Source organism: Oryzias latipes, chromosome 16, assembly GCF_002234675.1.
Source record: "Oryzias latipes chromosome 16, ASM223467v1".
NCBI classification, from domain to species: domain Eukaryota; kingdom Metazoa; phylum Chordata; class Actinopteri; order Beloniformes; family Adrianichthyidae; genus Oryzias; species Oryzias latipes.
The window spans coordinates 19138882-19159902 of record NC_019874.2 but is presented as its reverse complement, the minus strand read 5'-3'; the positions used below and the strand labels follow the sequence as shown (position 1 = coordinate 19159902).

Sequence of the window (21021 nt, the reverse complement as noted above, 5' to 3'; positions counted from 1 at the left end):
TACTTAAAACTGTCTGAGCTTTCATTTCAAAATTGAAGGAAAAATCTAACAAAACTTGTTAAAGCACAGGATTCTAACATCAAGAGGTGATCTCACTTAAAAGGGGGCTTCTGGATTTGGTCATTTTCATTGGTTTTTACAATAGTTGTCTTTGCAGACAGCTCAAAGACTGCAAATAGGGCTGGAGCACTGCAACGGATCTGCTGCTGGAACTACACTCTGCAGGGCCAGACCTATTTCTGCATGCATTACCAGCATGGGTCCACAGAAGAGTCTGTGCCCTCCAATGCCCTACAATTCAGACCTCCAACCACAGGTTGAAGGTTGGCAAACTAGAAAACATGTTGCTTTCAAATCAGCAGAGGTAATTTTTCTACTGTGATGCGTAGCAAGAGCTGATGATGCAAGAGATTATCATGATCTGATGAGGCTAAATTGATCTCAATTTGATTCATTCAGATTCTTCCGAGCTTTTACAATGTTCAAAATGAATACATGGCTCTTTAGGCACTTTGTTTGTTCACAAGAAAAGACCTATAATGCACAGCAGACCTGGAAAGAGAAAGAGAAAAACAAAGAAAAAGAAAATCTGCAGAGGAACAGTAAGAATGTCACATAAAGGCTCATCGGACATGAGTGGACCCAACACAGGAACAGACATAATTACTTTACGGGACTAATATGAAGATGTGGCATCTGGGTCATCTCACTGTACAAAGGAAGTTCAGTTCAAGACTGTCGTCCGTGCGTTTCCCAGTTTGTAATTATGGGAGAAAAAAGGACAACCTCACTGATAAGCTCAGGACAATGGGCTGGAATAAAAACCTTATCTCCATACTCCAATAAGGAGAGCTGGTACCATAAAGGCAGGGATGGAGACCATATTGTTATTTTAATGTGGATTAAGGAAAAGAAAGATGGATGACTCAATTAGTGATGCAAAAACCCAGGACAGGAGGACAACTGCAGGTTCAAGTTTATTTGAAAGGAGTCACTGCTTTAACAAACACAGAAGTTAGGCATTAACGGTTTGGCTGCATGCGTCCTCAAAGTGTTATGTTTACAGTTGCTGCTTTAAATTATTATTGAACAAAGCAGTTTCTGTAAATTTACTTTATTAATTTAGGAGTTTCTTTCTGCTTTATAATCACATCCATTCATTGAAAGCCTGGGTAAACCAATGTGTCAATCTAACGCGGTCACGTTACGGTGCATGCACCGCCCTCATGATGTTTGTGTGCCCAGAGCCTGGAATCCAGCCTGTCACCACAATCACCATGTCGCCTGACTTGAAGAATCCTCGCGCTTTCCCTGTAGTGGTAGATTGAGAAAGCATGCCAGTAATGTGGTTTTATTTTCAGACTGCAGGATGCAGGCAGACAAAATGCACACACACATACTGACCTATGTCCATGCCAAATTTGACCCTGCTGTCAACATCATCGGCCCAGACGGGCGCCGGCAGAGGGTGAAAGAGGGCAGGAAACACGCCTCTTAACAGCTGGGACTGACGGGCCACCTGAACAGGAGCACAAAGGGATTACTCCGTTTGTAGATGTAGACATCTAACAATTCTTCTGTTAATGGGAGGTTTAGGTTTCAAAACATTTTATTTTCTGAAGCATTTATCATCAGTTTATAGGCTGAAAATGCCAACGCAGCCAAGTCAGTAATGACTTACAATAAGAGAGCCAAAACTTAGAGAGCAGGGATGACATTTTTCTTTGCAGATGGAAAATCTGGACCTTCTTCGAAGTTTCTTCTTTTTTATTGTTATTAATTAACAACTTATTGTAGCTTTGTTAATTAAAGTTTTTGATCTGTCCTGCATCTGGCTTGTAGGCAGTGGCAGAGCCAGAACATTTTATTTGGGGGGGGGGGCTTTAGAAGGGTGACAAATGAGAACAGCAGAGCAGAAGTCAAAAAATGCATATTTCTAACAGGTTTTTAATCAATATTCAAACAGCTGTTTCTTTTGGCTGAGGTGCTTTTACTACTAAAGCAGCAGCCAAAAGTATACAAATGTGTATTGATGATGGCATTATGATGATTTCTTAATCTTTGTTAATATGATACTAATATTGACTCAAAAGTTTGGGGGCAAAGCTGTTTGCTGTAACTTTGCCCCTGCCCGTAGGCCACTAAGTGGCAGTTACTTCAGTCCTGATTAAACTCTGAAGGATTCTGGTCAGCTCGCTGGACTCTGTGGAGGAGGTGGGTGAAAGGAGGATGTTGACCAAGCATATCATCATGGACAACAGCGCTCGCCCATTGTATGACCAGGTCATGAAAATTTGCACAATTATTTATGTATCTATTCACTTGTTTGTTTGATCCTATATCTGATTAGCTGCAATTGTACTATCACTGTTTTTCTTTGGGCTGCCATGATGAGTGAATTTCTCCCTGTGAGACAAAGTTCAATGGAATTTACTTTTCACCTCGAGTTCCTTTTGAAAGCTGAAAAACAATTAAAATTTCAAGTTTCTTGACAGAATGGAATCAAAACACTTCACTCAGGCATTTTAGGCTGTAACAAGTTTTCAAAAAGAGTATTTTTTTCCTTTTTTCTTAGAACTGCCATCATAGATAAATAATATTTACAATAAAATTATATACCTGTAGTTGAAAACAAAAAGGCCATTTTATTATTTTTTAATACATTTTTGCCAGTTTGTATGGTGCTCAACACTTGACTCCACAAGCAATCCTCGCTTTTCATTCATTTGCTGAATTATACACAAGGTTTCTCACAGAGACGTTGATGAATCTCTGGCCTGACATGTTTAACACATGTTGACAGCTCGAGGTACAGCTTTGAACTTGATTCTAACTTCTGACCTTCACCACCTCAAATCAAACTAGCAGTTTGAATTTATTACTAAGGTTTTAGCGTTTGCACGAGAAAGCAGATCAAAAGATCATGACATCACAACGTTGCTACAGTTTACAACAGAAGACATGAAAAATACAATCTGGCTGTCACACATTTGATGCTTTTGAAAAGCATGAGTCATCTACAATGGGATTTTACTTAACGTAACACAATCTACGAACAACAGATGCCAATTATTTTGTTGAAGAGAACAAACTGTACCTGAGGGCTTCTGGTAACTGCAATGATTGGACAGCGTGGGCGGTATCTGGATAGGAGATGTGACGATCTACAAAGATGAGGAGAATGTGAAGTAAAAGAAAAAAAGAGGAAAAGTTTAATGGGTTGAAAATTGCTCTTTCAAAAAAATTATCCAAATCTTCCTTCTCCAAAGAGAAGAGCCACAAACATCAGATTATAATCCAGAATCTACCGGTGCACACTAAGATTTGTCCACATCTTTAAAACAACGTCCTTTATGAATAAGGATGCTGTTTAGTAGGTATGTCTATCAATAAACCTTACTTTAAGATTCAACAAACAAATGCATGTGATACATGTCAGAAAAATAGGATAGCAATAATCCAGTGCACCAAACTGCATATGTCCCTCATCTGTGGGATTTCTTATTTACAACGTATCTGTAAACGTTTATTTACCCATTACTGTGTGCAAGACTGAGAGGCTGGACTGTGCGTCTTAAAACAGGAAGAAAAATATAAAAGAACGAAGCACAGCAATCTTCAGTCTGGGCTTTGAAAAGAATGAAACAAGGTCTATGGAGAGACATAGCTACAGTATCTGTTTGCAGAAAGGGAAGAGGAGAACCTATGTTTACTCTGTTTTTATCATTTATACACCCACACACACACACACATCTGATGGGTTTTAAAGCTCAGTTTTCGGAGAATGATACTTGCACTGAATAATTCAGCACTTTGAATCCAACTTTACCAGCTTTGAATCTATTTATAAAATATAAATAATGCTCCAAACTACTAATGCAGGTAAATTACATTCTGAGTGGTTACACAGTGCAAATCTTCAGGAAGTGGCTACTACATCAAAATTCACATGGTTTCCTTAAGTCTTTGTAACTGACACAGATTACATTTAAACAAATTTTATACATAGCTGCATGTGTTCTCAGGTATCTGGGTACTGCTTTTTACAAAATCTTAAGTTAAATATCTGAATAAAAAACGGATTTTAAACAAAAAACATCACAGCAGCTCAAATAGAAAGAAAATCCATTTGAATAATAATGGAGCAACAGCTTGTTGAGAACAAGGAAAAAGTAAATAATATTAGCGTGGTTGATCTTATCCTCTTGACAACCAGCATGGCAGATTTGTCACCTGTCGAAGGAACTCTTTTTGACATTTACAGAAGATATGTAAGGGTTTCAATAAATGTGAAAGGGTGGGGCTCTGGTTATTGTAGTTTTTGGTGGATGAAAAAAAAATGTGATTGGACAAAATTGTTTTTCTCTGGTAGTCAGGAGGTTATGGCTGTTTTCTTGCAGGAAACCCATTTAAATTAAATGTGAAGTATTAGTTTCCTTCCAGGCAATTTACAGCATATCAACCAAATACTACTAATTGGGGTTAAAAGGGGACATACCAGTTTTTATATATTTTTTTTGCCAAACATCAAGCTTGGCACATATATGTTTGAGGATATTCTAAGGCCATGACAGTTCAGACCGCTGCATAATGTGCCATCCCACCTCAAAAGTTTACGGTGATGATAAGTGCAAACGACCTTGCAGTCAGTAATTTCAATATGGTCAGCTGGTTTCCTTTAGTTTTTTACTTAAAATTTGGATTTTTATGCACCTTCCACTACTAGTTAGGACAATGATGGCTCCGGCACAGCACTTGAAGGAGGATTCCACGGCTCCAATGGCAGTGACCTCTGTGGGGTCAGAGGACAGAGGAGTGAGGCGACGTAACTCCTCAAAGAGCTGGTGGTGAAAAATGGCTGCCTCTGCTTCCCTGCAGATCTGAAAGAAAAACGGGGGGAAAAAAAGAAAAAGCTTGTGAGAGAGGTCTGATGTCACAAGGCAAACTAGACCGGCACAAACACAAACACACACCGAGTGCATCATTGCCACTGCCTCCAAGGGAAACTTTCCCTTGGCAGTTTCAGCAGATAGCATTACACAGTCTGCTCCATCCAGCACAGCGTTGGCGACATCACTACTCTCTGCCCTTGTTGGCCGTGGGTGGGACACCATGCTTTCCAGCATCTACAAATCACATTAGATCACATCATAAACAAGAGTTTTACAACCAAAGCGGACTAACCTAAAGTGTTAAAAAATAAACCTGTTTGGCCATTAATTTGGAATATCACCGGAAATTATCCAAATTGTCCAAATTATTTAAATTATTTCAAGGGTATCTGACATAGAAAGAGAACCATGAGAGGAGATTTCCAGCAGATTGAGGTGATGCTTTTCTGGGATTTCCGTCATTGAGTCTGAAACTAAGTGAGTCAATGAGAAAGATGGAGGGTTGGAAAATGGGATGGCTTGCACTGTCGCCTAAGCAGTTAACCTCCTGGGTATAATGCTGATGAGTGTGTGTGCAGGTGTGTGTGCCAGAGCTCAAGTCTTGAGAAGCAAACTTGTTTTAACGCTGTCGATGTGAGTCAAGAGTAGCAGCATAAACAGGATACAGCTCTGTGACTCCACATGGCTGCAGGAATGTGTGTGTTTGTGTGTCTGCCACCATGTGTGTTTGTGTGTGAGATGATTGTGTACCTCATTTAAAAGGTTAGGTCTTAATGTGTCTTTAAATTGGCTCACTGAACATCAGACTGGCTGATACTGTAGTTCAGACGTGACATTTGCATAATTCATCATTTATGCAGGTTCTTGTGTGTGTGTTCTGACCTGTGTGGCACAGATGACAGGCTTTCCTGCAGAGTTGCAGCGCCCTATCATCATCTTCTGGGCAATGAAGACTTTCTCAGCAGGAATCTCAATACCCAAGTCGCCCCTGGCAACCATCACGCCATCACTCTCAGCTAGGATCTCCTCAAAACTTACAAAACCAGGGAGTAAAGAAGAGTAGGATTTTAGCCTTTACGAATCTAAAATTTAAAATATCAAAATCAACAAATATATTATCATTTAAATAATTCTGGATAATTCTCCAGATTAAACAAAATCAATTTGATGTTTAAATCTGAGTGCAATACTAAAATGCTTATTCTAAAAATAGAGCTTTGATCGAATCCTAAATTGGATGGAAGACGTCTGTGAAAGGCAGTAAGCCAATTTAAATCAGAGAATCATAAAATAAAATAAAAAGATGTTCTCACAGCATGCAAAATTTATTCCCAATGGTCTAATATAAAAACAAAGTCATAAATAATCCTACTGGATTGGAATTACAGATAAACATTGTTGGTGGCTGATGTGTGACATAATCATAAAGAAGAGAACAGACTCATAAAACTGGGTCAGATATTTTAAGTGACAGCAGTAACTCACAGGGAGACCACATCAATTAAGTATCAAACATAGAGCAGCATTTTATTCACAGCTCGTTCTAGAGCCCCATCAGTTAGAGATTTACGTGTCCTCTTAAAGCCCCATCAAGTTTTTTACATCAAAGGATAAGAAGAGGAAGTCTGTGTCATATATTGAGAAATATCCTTAGCTTACTTTTGCACTCCTTGGCGGCTCTCCACTTTGCTTATAACTTTGATATGCGACCCAAGTTCTCCCAGAGCTCGACGCACGTCCTTCACATCCTGGGCGGAGCGGATGAAGCTGGCGAACACCATGTCAACGCCATGAGCCACCCCGAACCTAAGATCCGCCTCGTCCTGCTCGCTGACCGCCTGCAGGCCAATCAGGTCGCATCCTGGGAGGTTCACACCTTTTCGACTGCAGAGCAGTCCACCTGCCTCCACCACTGTATCCACCCAGTCAGAGCCTGCAGAGACCCGCAACAAAAAAAAAAGGGGGACACGTTACAGCGAACCCATCTAAGGAAGATTATTTTGATGATAAAGCAACAAAGGTCAAAAGTTTGCCAACCAGCAAAATGTAAAATTATACTTCTAAAACAAGTCAAATAATGTTACAAAGTTTTACACAAAAAAACTTTTCATGCTGTTCTGTTTACTGTAGAAAAACACAAACAAAAACTAGCTTCAATGACACCAACCACCAGCACCCTGCCATCAAAGAACAAGATGGAACAGGATAACACGTTTTATCCCTAAAATCCAAAGATCTAGCTCAAAATCATTCCATAGGTTATATGTTTGAATGTTGTAACATCATTACCCATGAAGCCCTTTTTGATGGCTTGAGTAGCTCCATATTTCTGACATTTTAAAGGAAATAGTAATCACATTTTTTGGGGTGTCATTCTAGTCCATACATATGTTAATTAGAAAGAAAAAAACCCCAACTCTGTCATACATATAATTGCTTTGTTCATCTACAAATGAACACATTCATTAAAAATACTTAATTTTTTTTTAATCATTGGTGTCATCTCCATGTTAATTGGTTAAAATGTGGAAAGATGTGAGTTTTAAAGGTTTTAATCAAAAAGGAAAATCCAAGGTACCACTTTTAAAAACAGAGGCTCTTTGCAAAAAATAATTCAACTTTCTAAAAATAAAACAAAATCAATTTTCAGAACTGTAGGGGGACAAAACAACATATAAAATGACTCAAAGTAGATGAAAATTGAGCAATTATGGTCATATTTACAATTATTCCACAATTAGGTTATCTAAGAAAAATTTATTTTAAATATCAAAATATAAAAATCATAAGAAAACGGCATACATTGTTAGGATTTTGAAGAGCAGCCCAGTGTTACCTATTTCTAACACTTTGAGTGCCAGGAGGCCGTCATCTATGTAGATTCTCCTTCCCTTTTCCAGGACTTTAGGCAGGTGAGGATAGTCCACCCAGACCATTGTCGCATCGGTCTTGTCTCTTTCACTCTCAGCCGTGACCACTCGAACATGGCTTCCTTTCACCAGCTGTACCTCCTCGTCCACTTTCTATCCCACCAGACACGTAAAGAACAAGATGCTCTAGAACAGAACCATCTTCAGTAAAAAGTAGTAAAAGATTCTTTTCATAACCTTTAAATGCCCTCATCTCTAGTGTTCTCCAAGTGACTTTTTTGTGTGCAATTTGCATGAAAAGTCTGTTTACAGGCTGTTTAGTACTTATTAATGACTGTAAAACAGAAGTTAGACATCTTCCAATTAAACACTTGAACTGATTTCACAGAGTTCTTCAGCTGAGGCAGCAGATCACATTTCATGTGGTGCATTTTATCATCTAATCAAGGCATGATGAGGCTGCCAACTGCTTGGAGGTATTTGTTCAACAAAGCAGACGTTGGGCACCAGCATCACAAATAACAACACAATAAGAATATGATGACGATGCAGAGCAGCACACGCTCCCAGCTGTTGTTTTTCCCCAGAGAAGCGTCAAAGTGTAACATGATTTGGAGCTCAAGGCAGTCGATATGCTTCCTGCACCTCTTACACCTGACTGCGTCTTTATGCTTCATTAGACTGATAGAAAAGGTATCAGGCGTTCACCCCTTTAACTAAACCCGTGCGGATCTCTGGGCCCTTCGTGTCCAGAGCGATGGCCACCGGTCGATAATACAGAGGATCAGAGGTGATGGTCTCCACGGCCTCCCTGATGTTCTTGATGGTCTCGCTGTGGTACTGAAATGTACAGAAAGAATCAACACGACAGAGAGAAAAGCGAAGTGATGAACTGGTTCAACTGCAAAGGGGAACAGAGAGATTTGAGGAGAAATCGAACAAACTTCATGACAGCCGTGTGAGAAATTAAGACGAGCGATGTTCATTCCAGCCTTCACCATCTCCTGCAGTTTTTGGATTGACCGAGACGCCGGACCTGAGAAAGAAAGTTAAAAAAACTCAATCCAAAATGGGCGAAAGATCATAAAACTGCACTCAAGTAAGTATAGCTTACTTACTTACTTACTTGTCAGATTCATATAGAATTTCTAGTAATAACATCCAATCTTTAAGAAAGTTTTTTTGCCTTTTAGTGACTATATTAAGACATAGTTGCTTTAATTTTTGAGGTAATAATTAAAGAATTAGCTTAATTACAGCCTAATGCAGGGATCTGGAGCCACATGCAGCTCCTTCAGCCCTCCATTGTGGCTTTTTGGCTATGAAGAAAATTGTTATAAAATTCAATAAATAAAGAGTTTGTACTTAATTTCTTTTTAGTAGTTAGGTTTTTTCATTAATAATTAGAATTTTAACATGTCAGATAACTGAGAAAAATAACGGTGAGAGTGGTTAATTTTTAGAATAAGCACATACATTTATTTTAACAATTGGATTCTACACCAATGCTGTGATTTTTATATTTAATAGTAAAAGGAGAAAATGAATGACAACGCACAAAAGTCATAATGATAGAAAATGCAATGTTTGATTTGACTTTCTTGCATTTTTAATTCGAATAAATCTGCAGGATGACCCTTTAAGACAGGGTGTATTTTATTTTGAAGGGACCCTTCATGTGCTGCTGTCAGTAGTAAAATTCTTTAAAATTACTTTGCAAAGAAAAACACAATTAAATAATTGTAAATATTTAAAAGAAATAGAAATAAGTGGTTCAATGGTCACAAAAACATAAATAAAGGGTATTTTTCTAAATAGGGACTTTGCAACTCTTGCTAGGCTTTGGTCAATAAGAAACTGACCAAATGGCTTTTTAGAAATAAAGGCTGCACCTGGCCTAATGCATGTTAATGAATGTTCTGATTCATTCACGTTATCTTGAAGTTGAGTGATGGCATCTGGACTTGCGTCTTCTTGAAAGGTTCTGCCCCTCATCTACTGTAAGTAGCTTGATGAAGATTAGTAGTCCATTTAAAGCTGTATTTTTTTGGCCATTTTCTTTCATTGTTTTTATACAAAAAACTCAACGACATTTGTTTTAAAGAGTTATTGCAAATTTTCACAGGTCTAATGTGCCTTTTGCACAGTTCTTGCTACAGCAGGTGTCATAGAGGATTGATGGTTTTCCATTCTCTGGCTCAGCTCAGCTGCTTTTTCATATTGGGAAGAAGTTTCAACACCTGGACTGTTTTCGGTACAGAAACATGTCACATGACATCCATGAATTTGAGACTTTTTCTTTTCATGAAAGCTTGGCTGTCTGTTGTTGAAGAAGTTGACAGAATGGCAGCCTTTGTTGTTCCACACAACCATTGTCCCATTGGTGATGCCTTTACACATTTACGAGTCGGGCCTGTCATGTGAGCTTAAGCACCCTGCACAGTCTTGACTGCAGCAATGTGAACAGCGAGTCACTATGAGCTGGATGGTCCTCCTCCTCTTTAGCATGCAGACAGCCCATCCATGAAAATCAAAGGAGTATTTATTTCAATGATATAACAGTAGGAGGAAATGTGAACGTTTATAATTGGAGGTAAAATTAAGAAATGATAGGATTTAGCAAATAGAAGAAAAAAAAATGTCAATTTGCAAACATTCATCTTTCATTGATGTGTTTTAGTAGTTTTCCGCCTCAAAAAAATAAATAACTTTTGTTAAAGCAGTGGGAAAACTCAGGTTTGTCTCTCAGTGTCTCCGTTTTCAAGCAGCCTGCCCACACGAGGGATGAAAACAAGAGGAGGCAGAGCTCCAGATAACTGTCCTTGCTGACAATCAATCCTGGCCGACACACTGAAGGCCACCAGGGACCTTGCCCGTCTGTCAGGGGGCCAGTGATGACACACAACAGTTGCTAGAAAACAAACTTGCATCCGAGCCTGGCTTTCCGCAGACATTTGTCACACTCACCAATGGTGCAGATTATGCTGGTGTTGCGCGCTGTGATTGGCTCTTGGTCGATGTCCAGCAGACACAGATGTTCCAGGAAGGTGTCAGCCATGCTGGCATCGAGCTGCTGGCGCTGAATAAAGGAGTCCGGCATTGTCATCAAATCTGAATAGCGCCTAAGGCGAGCTGTGGAGACACACATCCTTTCAGTGGGATAAAGTTAGCCATGAAACTTTACTGAGAAAATGAGGAATAAATTCGGATGAATAAAAATGTACGAGTCTGTTTATTGATTAAGTTTTAATCCTGTAAATGGCTGTGCCCAATATACCAGTAAAAAATAACGAATGTGAAAGTCAAAAGGAAAATAAAAACACAGACACCAGAGCAGAAAGGCTCATTAGGGCATAAAATTTAAACAGACACTGAGCTAACACAATCCACCACGGGCAGCTCTCACACAGACGGACATGCTAACACCCAGCTGTCTTACAAGTTAATGATAAAACAGCATTACTCCACTGCTCTGCAAACACTGTTTGACAAGCACTTAGACAGCATCTGAAAAAAAACAGGAAAGAAAACGCTTCCATGTGGAGAGGACTTGATGCTTTTCCGGCTGCAATTTGCAGCAACTGGGAATGATAGATGACTGCAGTCAGCTATTTAACTTTTGACAATATTTTTTTCTTTTTGAAAGAACTAGGAGGGAAAAAAGAAATGTCACTCTGTTTTATCAAAATGTTAGCTTTGTCTGTAATGAAAAGGCTTGGAAGGCAAAAGTAGGCATGTCGCCTTTGGGGGAAAAAAAGATAAAGTGATAAGAGGATCCGCATGTTTCTTTTCAATAGGTTCAACGCAAGCAGGTCCTCCAAAGGCAAATCACGAGACACACATTAAAGACATTTTTAAACATTTCACTCCATGAAAATCATGTTTTGCTGTTTTTAACATGCTCTTGTAGCATTTTTCTCTGAGTATTTCTGTATACAAATTGTTGTGAATCGGGAGCAGACGGGAAAACAGAAGTTTGAAAATGTTTGTAGTGGTTACATAGAAAATACCCTGGGCGGGTCACAAGCTCCCTGCTCCGCTCCATTCCAATGCATCCACTTGCAGACAAATGGAGCCATGCACGTCTTTGTTTTCCTTGTCTGAGCTGGCGTTTGGCTCAAAACTGTACGGCTGGATAGTTTTGATATTGCTCGCCATTTTGGCTTGGTTGGGTGTTGTGAGCGGCTGTAGGTTAGCAGGAGAGAGTGTAGCCAAATTTTGATTCAGAGTGGGACTTTAAGCCTAAATAGTAATTATTGTACCACGTTTTTGGTGCCGCAAAGTCCTTTACATTTTTAACACTATAAAACTTTTATAGTGTTAAAAAAAGATTAACACTATAAAATGTTGGGAATCTGGAATACAGATGAGGAGTTAATGTTAATTTATCAAATTAAATGGGTTGTCTCCTGCAAGACCAATTATTGCCAGCTTTCTGTGTAACGACATGAGCACTGCTACAATATTTAACAACCAACCAACCAACAGAAAGGAGCTTTTTTTTTTTTTTAAATCACTCAGCTAACAGAGTAATGCACTGAAAAGCAGATAAGACATCCTGTTATGCCCATTCTGCATCTATTAAAGACTGTATAACATCCCACTTGTTGGCTCAGTTTCAGAGTGTGGTTTCAGTGCCAAAATCTCAGACATTGGGAGTATTTTCTGCTCCAGAGGCTCTTAAACAGTGAGAGCTTGTTAACAGGCGTTAAAGAAATGTTATATCACTGTGTGACACGCAAAGGCGGCTTTCTCTTCATCTTGGGCTAAACGTTTATTACACATCCTCCAGACAGTGAGCAACATTAGCATTCATTGTAAGTCACGCATCTGTCTGACGAAAATAAATCCAAGGCTGAGTTTTTTAGTAGCTTTGCTCTGCTTTTTACCAACCCAGTGAGAGATATTTGGCAGTCTGACAGAAAAATGATTTGATTTTTTTTTAACAAGACAACAGCTACCTGCCTACAGGACATAAGCCTTTTAGTCATGACAGCGACCCAAAACGTTAGAGGTGGGCTGCTAAAAACTTGTCAGCCAGAATAAATATATTTGAAGCACTGTTGCTGGGTAACTTGCCAGACTGCTAATTAACATTCCCCAAAAATAAAAACAAAACCATGTTTTACAGTAAACTAATATCACTAAGTAACATGTTTATTATTCTGTCAGAGACTCTGTCATCTGTCAAACCAAGAAATGAAGCCCACATTTTTAATGGAAAGTATCTACAGCTCCAGAGGAGGCCTTTGATCCTGAACAATGAAATCCATTTTGAAGGATGTCACAGTCGGTCAAGCCTTCATTTTCTGCTTCCACACGAAGAACCGAGAGGAGACCATGAGGACGAGAGGACCGACTGACAGACAAGGTCACAAAACACCTAGTCAGTGAACAGAGAGGTGAGGATGAAGATGCAGGATGAGGAAAATTAACTTTGGAGACTGTAAAACCATAAATTTTGAGGAGGTGTTGTTTCAGGGTTAGTTTATCTGACATTGTCATGATTTTTTTGCCCTTAAATAAACTTGTTTGCAGGCATATTTTTAATTTCATGCATCAGTTTATGTCCTCTGCAGGGAAAAGACATTTGCAATATAAAAGGTTTACAAAACTACCAAAGGAAAAAAAGGGTCGGAACGTTTTGTGAACTCTTGGCGTTGTAACCGATTTGCAGATTCAGTATCTCTAGAATTTTTCTCTATACTTTCATCCTGTTTTTGCTCCGTCTGCACCTTGCAGTGACCCAGTTCTGCCGCACTGCTGCACACATCACCACACGTCCCACAGAGATCCTCCTCTGACACATCCCCTTACATGTACACATGGAAACACATCCACCCACCTGCAAACATGCGCCGATGACCGTTCCTGGAAGGCTAACTCAGTTTAAATCAGAGGTCAGGTCAAAGACACTAAAGTTACAAGATATCAGTCAAAGCAGAAAGATCCGGACTGAAAGAGTTCCAGCCACAACTCATCTCTATCACATAAACATATCTATAGAACTCTACTTTGAAGTGACCCATACCTGACAAAAGTAAAGAAATTAACTGGAAAAGAAAAGAATTTCAATGATTTTAGTAAATTTATGGTTACTGACTTTAGTACAAAAACATAAATCTTTAAGTGTATAAAAACAATTGTAAATTGAATCATAATTTGAACATTTTTGAAGCAAAAGAGTAATAGTCTCCTGGTTCAACCACTTAGAGAACCATAAATCCACTTACCCGCGTTAAGAAGACCCTCCATTAAAAACTGAAATCTTCTCAGGTGTTTTCTAGGCTTTTTTGTGTTGTTTGTCTGGATTTGCTCCCCTGGCGTTTTTTTCCTTCCACGTGTCAATGTGGTGCACACGTCTCACAACACTTCTAAAAAGACTCTTTCATTCATTTTTCACTCTCTAGCCCCACCGGTACTTACACATCTCCCCTCCCACTCACGCCATTAGAAGGAGAAAAAAAATGGCTTGCACTCAGTGGACTGTAATGATGCTAAAAATGGAAAACTTTGTGTCAACAGACCTGTTTTATCAGAGTGCACTGCAGTGCAAAGACTGCTGTTTTCAATGATGTGATGAAGAAATGTATCCTCTCTCTGGACATGGTTCAAATTATTTTGTTCTATTCTGGTGCATAATTAAGTAACGTGAGGTATTTATGGACATCAGATGAACATAATGTTATTGCATTTGGTCACCGTTGATTGCTGAAAACACAAGCCGCAAGAAAGATCTAAAATGAAACCCATAAAAGAAGTTTTGAGTTGAGATGTTTTAGGTTATATTCAATGAGGTCTTAAATTTGCCTTTCCAAAACAAGGTAAACTCATTTTTATTCTTTAGTTTTTTGTTTTTTATTAATTATGTTTGTTTATAGAGCGAGAACTGAGTCTGCACAGTGAGCAGTTACTTGATGTAAAAAAAATAGTCTACGATAATGAAAAAATGTTAAATATTTCAGTTACTTTTGAATGAAACGTATTAAAGTCCAAATAAAATCATAAAAGCCATAAAAATCTGGCAAAAAAGAGGAAAGTTTCAATTTAAAAGCATTTTTTGTGACTACATGATAAGCTACTTGTAAGAAGAGAACGTGTATGTAAAAACACCTTAAAAATATTTGTTTTTAGCGATAAAATAAATTTTTAAAATGAGTTTTCCTTTCAGGGGAAATACAGATATTTATGAAAATACTATAAGAAGGGAAAAGTAAGTAAAATAAAAGGATGGCTTCTATAAGGCAAAAAAAATCCAGGAAAAGGAATTTACCTAAAACCCTGGATGTCAGACAATTGAATGAGTAAAAACTCATTCAATTAATGTTCATTAATGTTACATTAGATGACTAAAACCAGAATGCTTTTCAGACCTGCCAAAGTGTCAACTATGACATTTTAAAAGCGGATTTTTTTCCCCCAAAAAAATTGTTTTCCTGGCAAGAAGTCATCACTCACAGCTGTTCTTAATGATAGAGGTTAACAAGACCAAACTTTTCAACATTAAAAAATGTTCACACTCCAACAGAAATCTGCAACTGAAAAATTAAAAAAAAACTTCTTCACACTTAGGAGACACTGTTAGTTGCTTTTGTCATTTTAAAGATGAAAAACGCGACATGTGGAGAAGTTAATCTTCATTTCCACTTTGGTGGGTTTTGTAGAACTTAGCCGAGTTGCGTTCAGGTGCAGTCGGAAACAAATGTGACGGACAGAAAAAGTGTGTAAATCTTTAACTAAAAGGCAAACAAACCTTTGTTCTTCGGCTGTCTGCTGGAAACTACTGCGCTGTCATGTGAAGCACACGCCAAAGCTGAACCATGAACCAGGCTGGCCGAAGGTCACTTTTGGTCACAGAGGTTAAAGTTCAACACAAGGATTTGCATCTTGCATTGAGCTTTAAAAAATAAATGAAATCAATGCAGCCGAATTAGAATTAGATTTTTTCAACGTTTCTTTTTATTTTCTGGGTCCTTTAGGCCTGCTTACAACAAAAAGTTAATACAAAGGAAAAGTAGAGTACAATAATTTCCAGAGACAAAAAATAATCAATAGAAGTAAACATTTAAGTTGCGTAAGTGCATGATCAAAAAGAGCACAGAGTGCGCGCGCACACACCTGTCTAAAACAGCTCAGCCCTTCAGAAAGAAACGATGACCTACCTGTCACTGCAGCAGGTTGAGAATGGAAGGTGAGAAGGAAGAAGCGCGAGAACGCATCAATCAATCACTGTCTGAATTTTAGCGCCATCTAACGGCCATAAATGGTAGCATCCACAGTGGGTGCGGGTAGGGGTATAGTTTGTGTTTATCAGTGTCACAATTTATTGAAAGTTTGTGTACATGAAGCTGTGGTTGAACACAGCAGGTGATGAGGATGACTCTTGTCTGTGTCAAAGTTTGCTGAAGGTTATCCGTGGTGGAGTCTTAGGTTGCAGGATCAGGGTGGCGGTGGTCTGGAGGTCCTCTGAGGAGGGCACGCTCAAATGGAACCTCAGCAGGATCTGTGAAAGAGGAAAAAATAAGTTATTAAACTGAAAAAAGTCAATTTGCTCTTTTCTTTCTTATTCTGACTTCAATGCACCTGTGAAATCCATTTGATTACTTATCTAGTTTTGTGCCATTTATATTTAATTTACTAAATTAACTACAATCTTTTAGCCCTTTAAACTTTGGTTATCCAACCATTTGCACCCAAGTAAGAGTCTGTCACAGACCCAATCCCCCTTGTGGTTAGGGCATAAATGCTAAGCGTTTAAGAAATGTTTTGTCAAAAAACTGGGAGTTGCTGAGAAAAGGAAATAAAAAGAATGAAACTAACAGAAAAAGACCATAACACAGAAAAATAATATGCCATAGAAAAAAAAAAACACAAAGACCAATAAAAAAAAAAGGATTTACTTTTAAATAAGTCTGACTTTTATCTCAGAATTCAGATTTTTCCCTCTCCGAATTCTGACTTTAATCTTAAAATTCCTTTTTTTTATATAGATTACAGTCAAAATTCCAAGAAAAAAGTCAGAATTCTGAAATGAAAAATCAGAAATGAAGGGGAAAATTAGTCATTTTTGTCATTTTTTTGAGATTCTGGTAGAAAGCAAAGATTTATAATGTCAACAGTCTGACACTAAACACACAATGAAGAAGGATTACAAAGACACAAAAACTTCAAATAAGAGAAGACCAACATTATATCACAAAGACAAGAAAAGCAAAAGTGTTGTTATTTGATGCACTTTAAAATTGTCAGTATTTCCTTTCACTTTAATCTCTTTGTTTTTTAAGTTTCATTTGCCCCTCTTTCGGGTTCACATGTTTGTCTGGCTTTCCCTCACAGTCTGCTGTCACTCACATGCATCAGCAAAAGCTGCATCTCATTCTCTGCGATCCTCCTGCCGACACACTGCCTCGCTCCAAACCCAAAGGCGAGCGAGCGAAAGCCCATCACTTCCCCTCTTTGACCTTTCTCCCGGCTGACGCTCCATCGGCCGGGGTCAAAGTTCAGTGGCTCCTCAAACACCTGGGAACTCCTTCCCATCGGATAGAGACAGGCTTGGACCATTGTCTGTGGGACAAGGAGCAGAAGCTAAAACTACAGCCCTGAAGTCAGAATGCAAGACTACTGCGCAAAACCGTAAAGGAAACAACGGCATCTAAACAAAGGAATTTTATAAAAATTAAAGACTCACCCCTGCTGGTATGTGGTAATTCTGGAGAACAATATCATGTACTGGATAGCGCTGCACTGTGATTCCTACTGGGTATAACCTGTACAAACCATAAACACATCAATCAACAGAAGTGCTTAAGGAAAAGCTCCCTGGATCCCTCACACTCTGCTGGCAGTGGGCATAAATCCATTTTGAAAGAATACAGTACTTTTATTCCCAACAAGCTCTTTAAGGTCAAATGTTTCTTTAAAATGTGTTATTTCAGATAAAAATTCTACAGCATTATTTTTTCCAGCACATTTACAAATAGAAAAAATAAAGTGTGCCTGCATCTGCAGGGAAAGGTGGGATTTCTGTACCTGAGAATTTCTTTGATTGTTCCTTTCAAAAGTGGTGCCCCCTGCAGGGCCTTTTGAGGGTCACCTCCCGCCTGTGCCCATGACCTCTTTACCTGCTGCCTAACCCTGTCCTGCACCTCTGGGTTGCGTCCCAGCTCAAACAGGCCAAACTGCAGGGGCACTGCTGTCTACAGGGAGGATAAAAGGTGATTCAGAGGCACAGACCCATGACAAGATGGATCATCAGAAATGTTAAGACACACACCGTGTCCACCCCTCCAGCCATCAACTCAGTAATGTTCGCTTTGATCAGATCCAGAGATAGCTTCCCCTTCTCCATGAGTTGCCCCAGAACTCCACCGTAGAGGCCTCCAGCTGCCACAGTCCCTGAACCCTGAGAGGACGACAGACGCTGGTACGCCCTCTGGATCCTCGCCTCCGCTGGTAGAAGGACAGGGAGACTGGGTCATGACAAGAAACCAGGCGGACTCATATGAACAAAAGGTTGTTGCTCTTCTTCTACCATGGCTGAAGATGTGATCCCACGCCGTGGCATGCTCAGTCCACAGGGGAGCGCCCACGCGAAGCAGAAGGCGAGGGGGAAGGTAGAGGAGTGGAGGGGTGGTTGTTAGCATTCGCTCCACTGCCCAGATGAACTTCTGAGACTCCAGGGAGGGAGATGAGGAGAAGAGGCCAATGCGCTCTCCATACAGCACATGGCAACTGGCTACAGTGAGGGGGAGGAGGGTTAGGATGAGCATGAGGACATATTCTGAGTCTCGGTTTGCTTCAGAGGGATACACACAAACCAAAACACAGCCTTTTTGACTATGATGAGCTGTTTGGGCGCCTCTGAGTCATGCTGCAGCAGCAAACATTCAGTTTTTGCTCCATCTGCCATGTGGTTTGTGTGTCTCCTTGACCGCCTGGTCCGCGGCACTCTCACACATGCATGTGTTCTATTAACCTCACATGAACCAATGGGATAGAGTTTCTTGTGGGCCAAGTTCTAATCTGGCTTAGAGCCGCGCCCGGCCTGCTGTGATCCAGTTAGATCATAGCAACATGAGTCAGTCATCAGCTTCATACTCACGTCTGGACAGAAGTGTTCAAAGTGCTGAGTCACACTAGGATTCACACTTGAGAACGGAGCATGATTAAAGGAGAGGCAAAGCTGCTTTGAATATTCCTATTTTTAAAATATCATCTCCTCTTTTGACCTCCTACACCTTCAACATCTTAAGGACAAATGCTTGAAGGCATTGATATATGGAACTGAAAGCTGGAAAGAAAAGAATGAGAGAAATAGATGTATGCAAGGAGATTGTTTTGTTTTTCCTGTTAAGACTTTAAAAGGATTCCTTCTGGATAAATATGTAAATCCTGTGGTGAAAAGGGTGTGCTACTGCCTGCGTCAACAATTATGCAGATATGACTTAGAATACTGATTATTAAAACACAATGGTTTCAATGTAAGCAACTATATCCAGGTGCATGAACAGCACAAAAACATGATAAAAATGACCTTCTGACCTTCCAGCGCAAAGCGGAAGAGGTCAGGACTTGGATCGATGGTGAGGCTGCGCTTTGCTTCCTCTGCTCCTCTTCCTTCTCGCTCCACTCGGTCCTCCAGCAATCGACAGAAGTCTTTCGCCACGTCGTCTAGGAGGGGAAGAAACCTCCTCACAGCTGCACTCATCATAACCTCCTTGTTGAGCTGGAGACGGTCGGATCTCCATTCTTCTCCGTTCCTGTGAAGAGAACAGTCATATGTTTGCCTTTTTATCCTAAAAGATTCTTTGTCATATTTATCAGAACTAAAAGGTATTTTTATTGTAGAACAAAAATTGTCATTTTCTGGACGTGAGCTTGTTTAAAGGGTATTTGTTTCAAGGATGCATGGTAGTGAATAAACTTTCTAAATTTACAATGTCTTTTGTGAAATTTTATTCTAGCAAGACAAGTAGTATTTCATTTTGAGTGTAAAAAAAAAGTGTGTCTCTTCTCTCACAGGCTAGTTTTCTTAATTTTGTTTTGGCAGACTGACAAAAAAAGGAAATTTGGCTTTCCCCCCCCTCCCTTTTCTACCTTCTGGACTCTTACACCCATCTCCTGTCTCATCTTTAACAGGCTAACTTGTAATGTGAAAAACGGAACAACTATTGCCCTGTTCCCTAAATATATCTCCCTGTAATCTCACCAAAAATCTGTTTTTGTGTTTTGAATGAATTTTTCAGCCTAGCTTCATGTCAGCTCATTTTCCATCTTCATAAATTCTCGATCTTTACTGATGGCAGTAATTAACAATGTACAGTGCCCAAAAAAGACGTATCACTTTTCTTTGGTTTTCTGCAAAAACCTGACATAAACTTATGTCACGGGAAGATTATTTCCTGATATTTTACAGGAGAATTGTTGCGTTTTAGGCCGCAGAAGTGAATTTAGGTTGCAAAGAAACTTCCACAGCACCAGCTTTTCAAAGCGACTGACTTGAGGAAGACTCCTTTGCGGTGGTTGCGTATCTCTCGATGCGTTGCCCATGGCTCCAGAGTCATCCGCCGGGGATGCAGCCCTTCTGATTTAAACATCTCGCTGATGTCAGCCGGCAGCAAGATGTTCACGCTGCTTAAAGTGCCCACCTTCTCCCTTTATTCACACAGAAATGCAAGGGCAGCATTATAAACCTAATTATTAATCCTGGAAAGACCACTGTAAGCACAGTTTTACCTGTAGATGGGCCCAAGTGCATTGAAGGTCCTCTCCATATGCAAGTGGAGCTGCTGGAAGCGATTTTCTCTCCAGAACTTCAGCAGGTTGATCCACCCGTTCCTCCCCGTGTGAGGGATCTCCTCAAACCCGCGCACCCGTCCATCCACACCCCTTTTTCTAACAGCTTTCACTGTTTCCAGCTTTCCATCCACCACAGTCCCTGCTGCAGTCGTGCACAGAACCTTTGGCTGACCTGGGCCCAAAAATCTGGACCCAGAAGTGCCTGACGCTCTGACACATGCAGCCACTCCTGTGGACATGCTACCGATGGTCCAAACGACTCGTGTTGGATGAGGTTACCCAAAATTGTGGCAACTTGGATTCTATCTCTTGGGGACTCATTATTTCCCTCCTCCGACCTCAAACAGAGCCTTGGATGTTTGTTATCACTGATGAACTGATAGGACAACAAGATTTATGAATCAATGAGTCAGAGTTCAAGAGTAAAACAACAGGGCCCCAAAGTTAGAGAACAAACACAC

General features: G+C 39.8%; 2 protein-coding genes across 4 annotated transcripts; both read right to left on the bottom strand.

Moving 5' to 3' along the window:
- Window positions 1-958: 958 nt before the first annotated feature.
- On the bottom strand, window positions 959-15985 carry LOC101161188 (pyruvate kinase PKM). 3 transcript variants are annotated; one of them, XM_011485346.3, is made up of 12 exons: window positions 15925-15985; window positions 10730-10894; window positions 8707-8798; window positions 8471-8602; window positions 7729-7915; window positions 6552-6825; window positions 5775-5925; window positions 4974-5126; window positions 4714-4880; window positions 3098-3164; window positions 1405-1519; window positions 959-1311 (listed from the first exon to the last, which is right to left on the bottom strand). In XM_011485346.3, exons 2-12 carry the CDS (start codon window positions 10866-10868, stop codon window positions 1205-1207), a joined length of 1584 nt encoding a protein of 527 aa, XP_011483648.1. In that variant the 5' UTR covers window positions 10869-10894; window positions 15925-15985; the 3' UTR covers window positions 959-1204. The 3 variants fall into 3 exon arrangements, with proteins under 3 accessions (XP_011483648.1, XP_011483649.1, XP_004077971.1); XM_011485347.2 differs by lacking the exon at window positions 15925-15985 and adding an exon at window positions 15516-15856; XM_004077923.4 differs by lacking the exon at window positions 15925-15985 and adding an exon at window positions 13996-14153.
- A 77-nt stretch (window positions 15986-16062) lies between these two features.
- Window positions 16063-20824, bottom strand: cyp11b (cytochrome P450 11beta). The gene is given in 9 exon segments (NM_001105100.1): window positions 16063-16265; window positions 17114-17326; window positions 17451-17529; window positions 17792-17958; window positions 18036-18211; window positions 18294-18497; window positions 19304-19521; window positions 20261-20416; window positions 20498-20824. Coding segments are annotated over 9 exon segments (1626 nt in total). The 5' UTR covers window positions 20800-20824; the 3' UTR covers window positions 16063-16154.
- Between the last annotated feature and the right edge of the window lie 197 nt (window positions 20825-21021).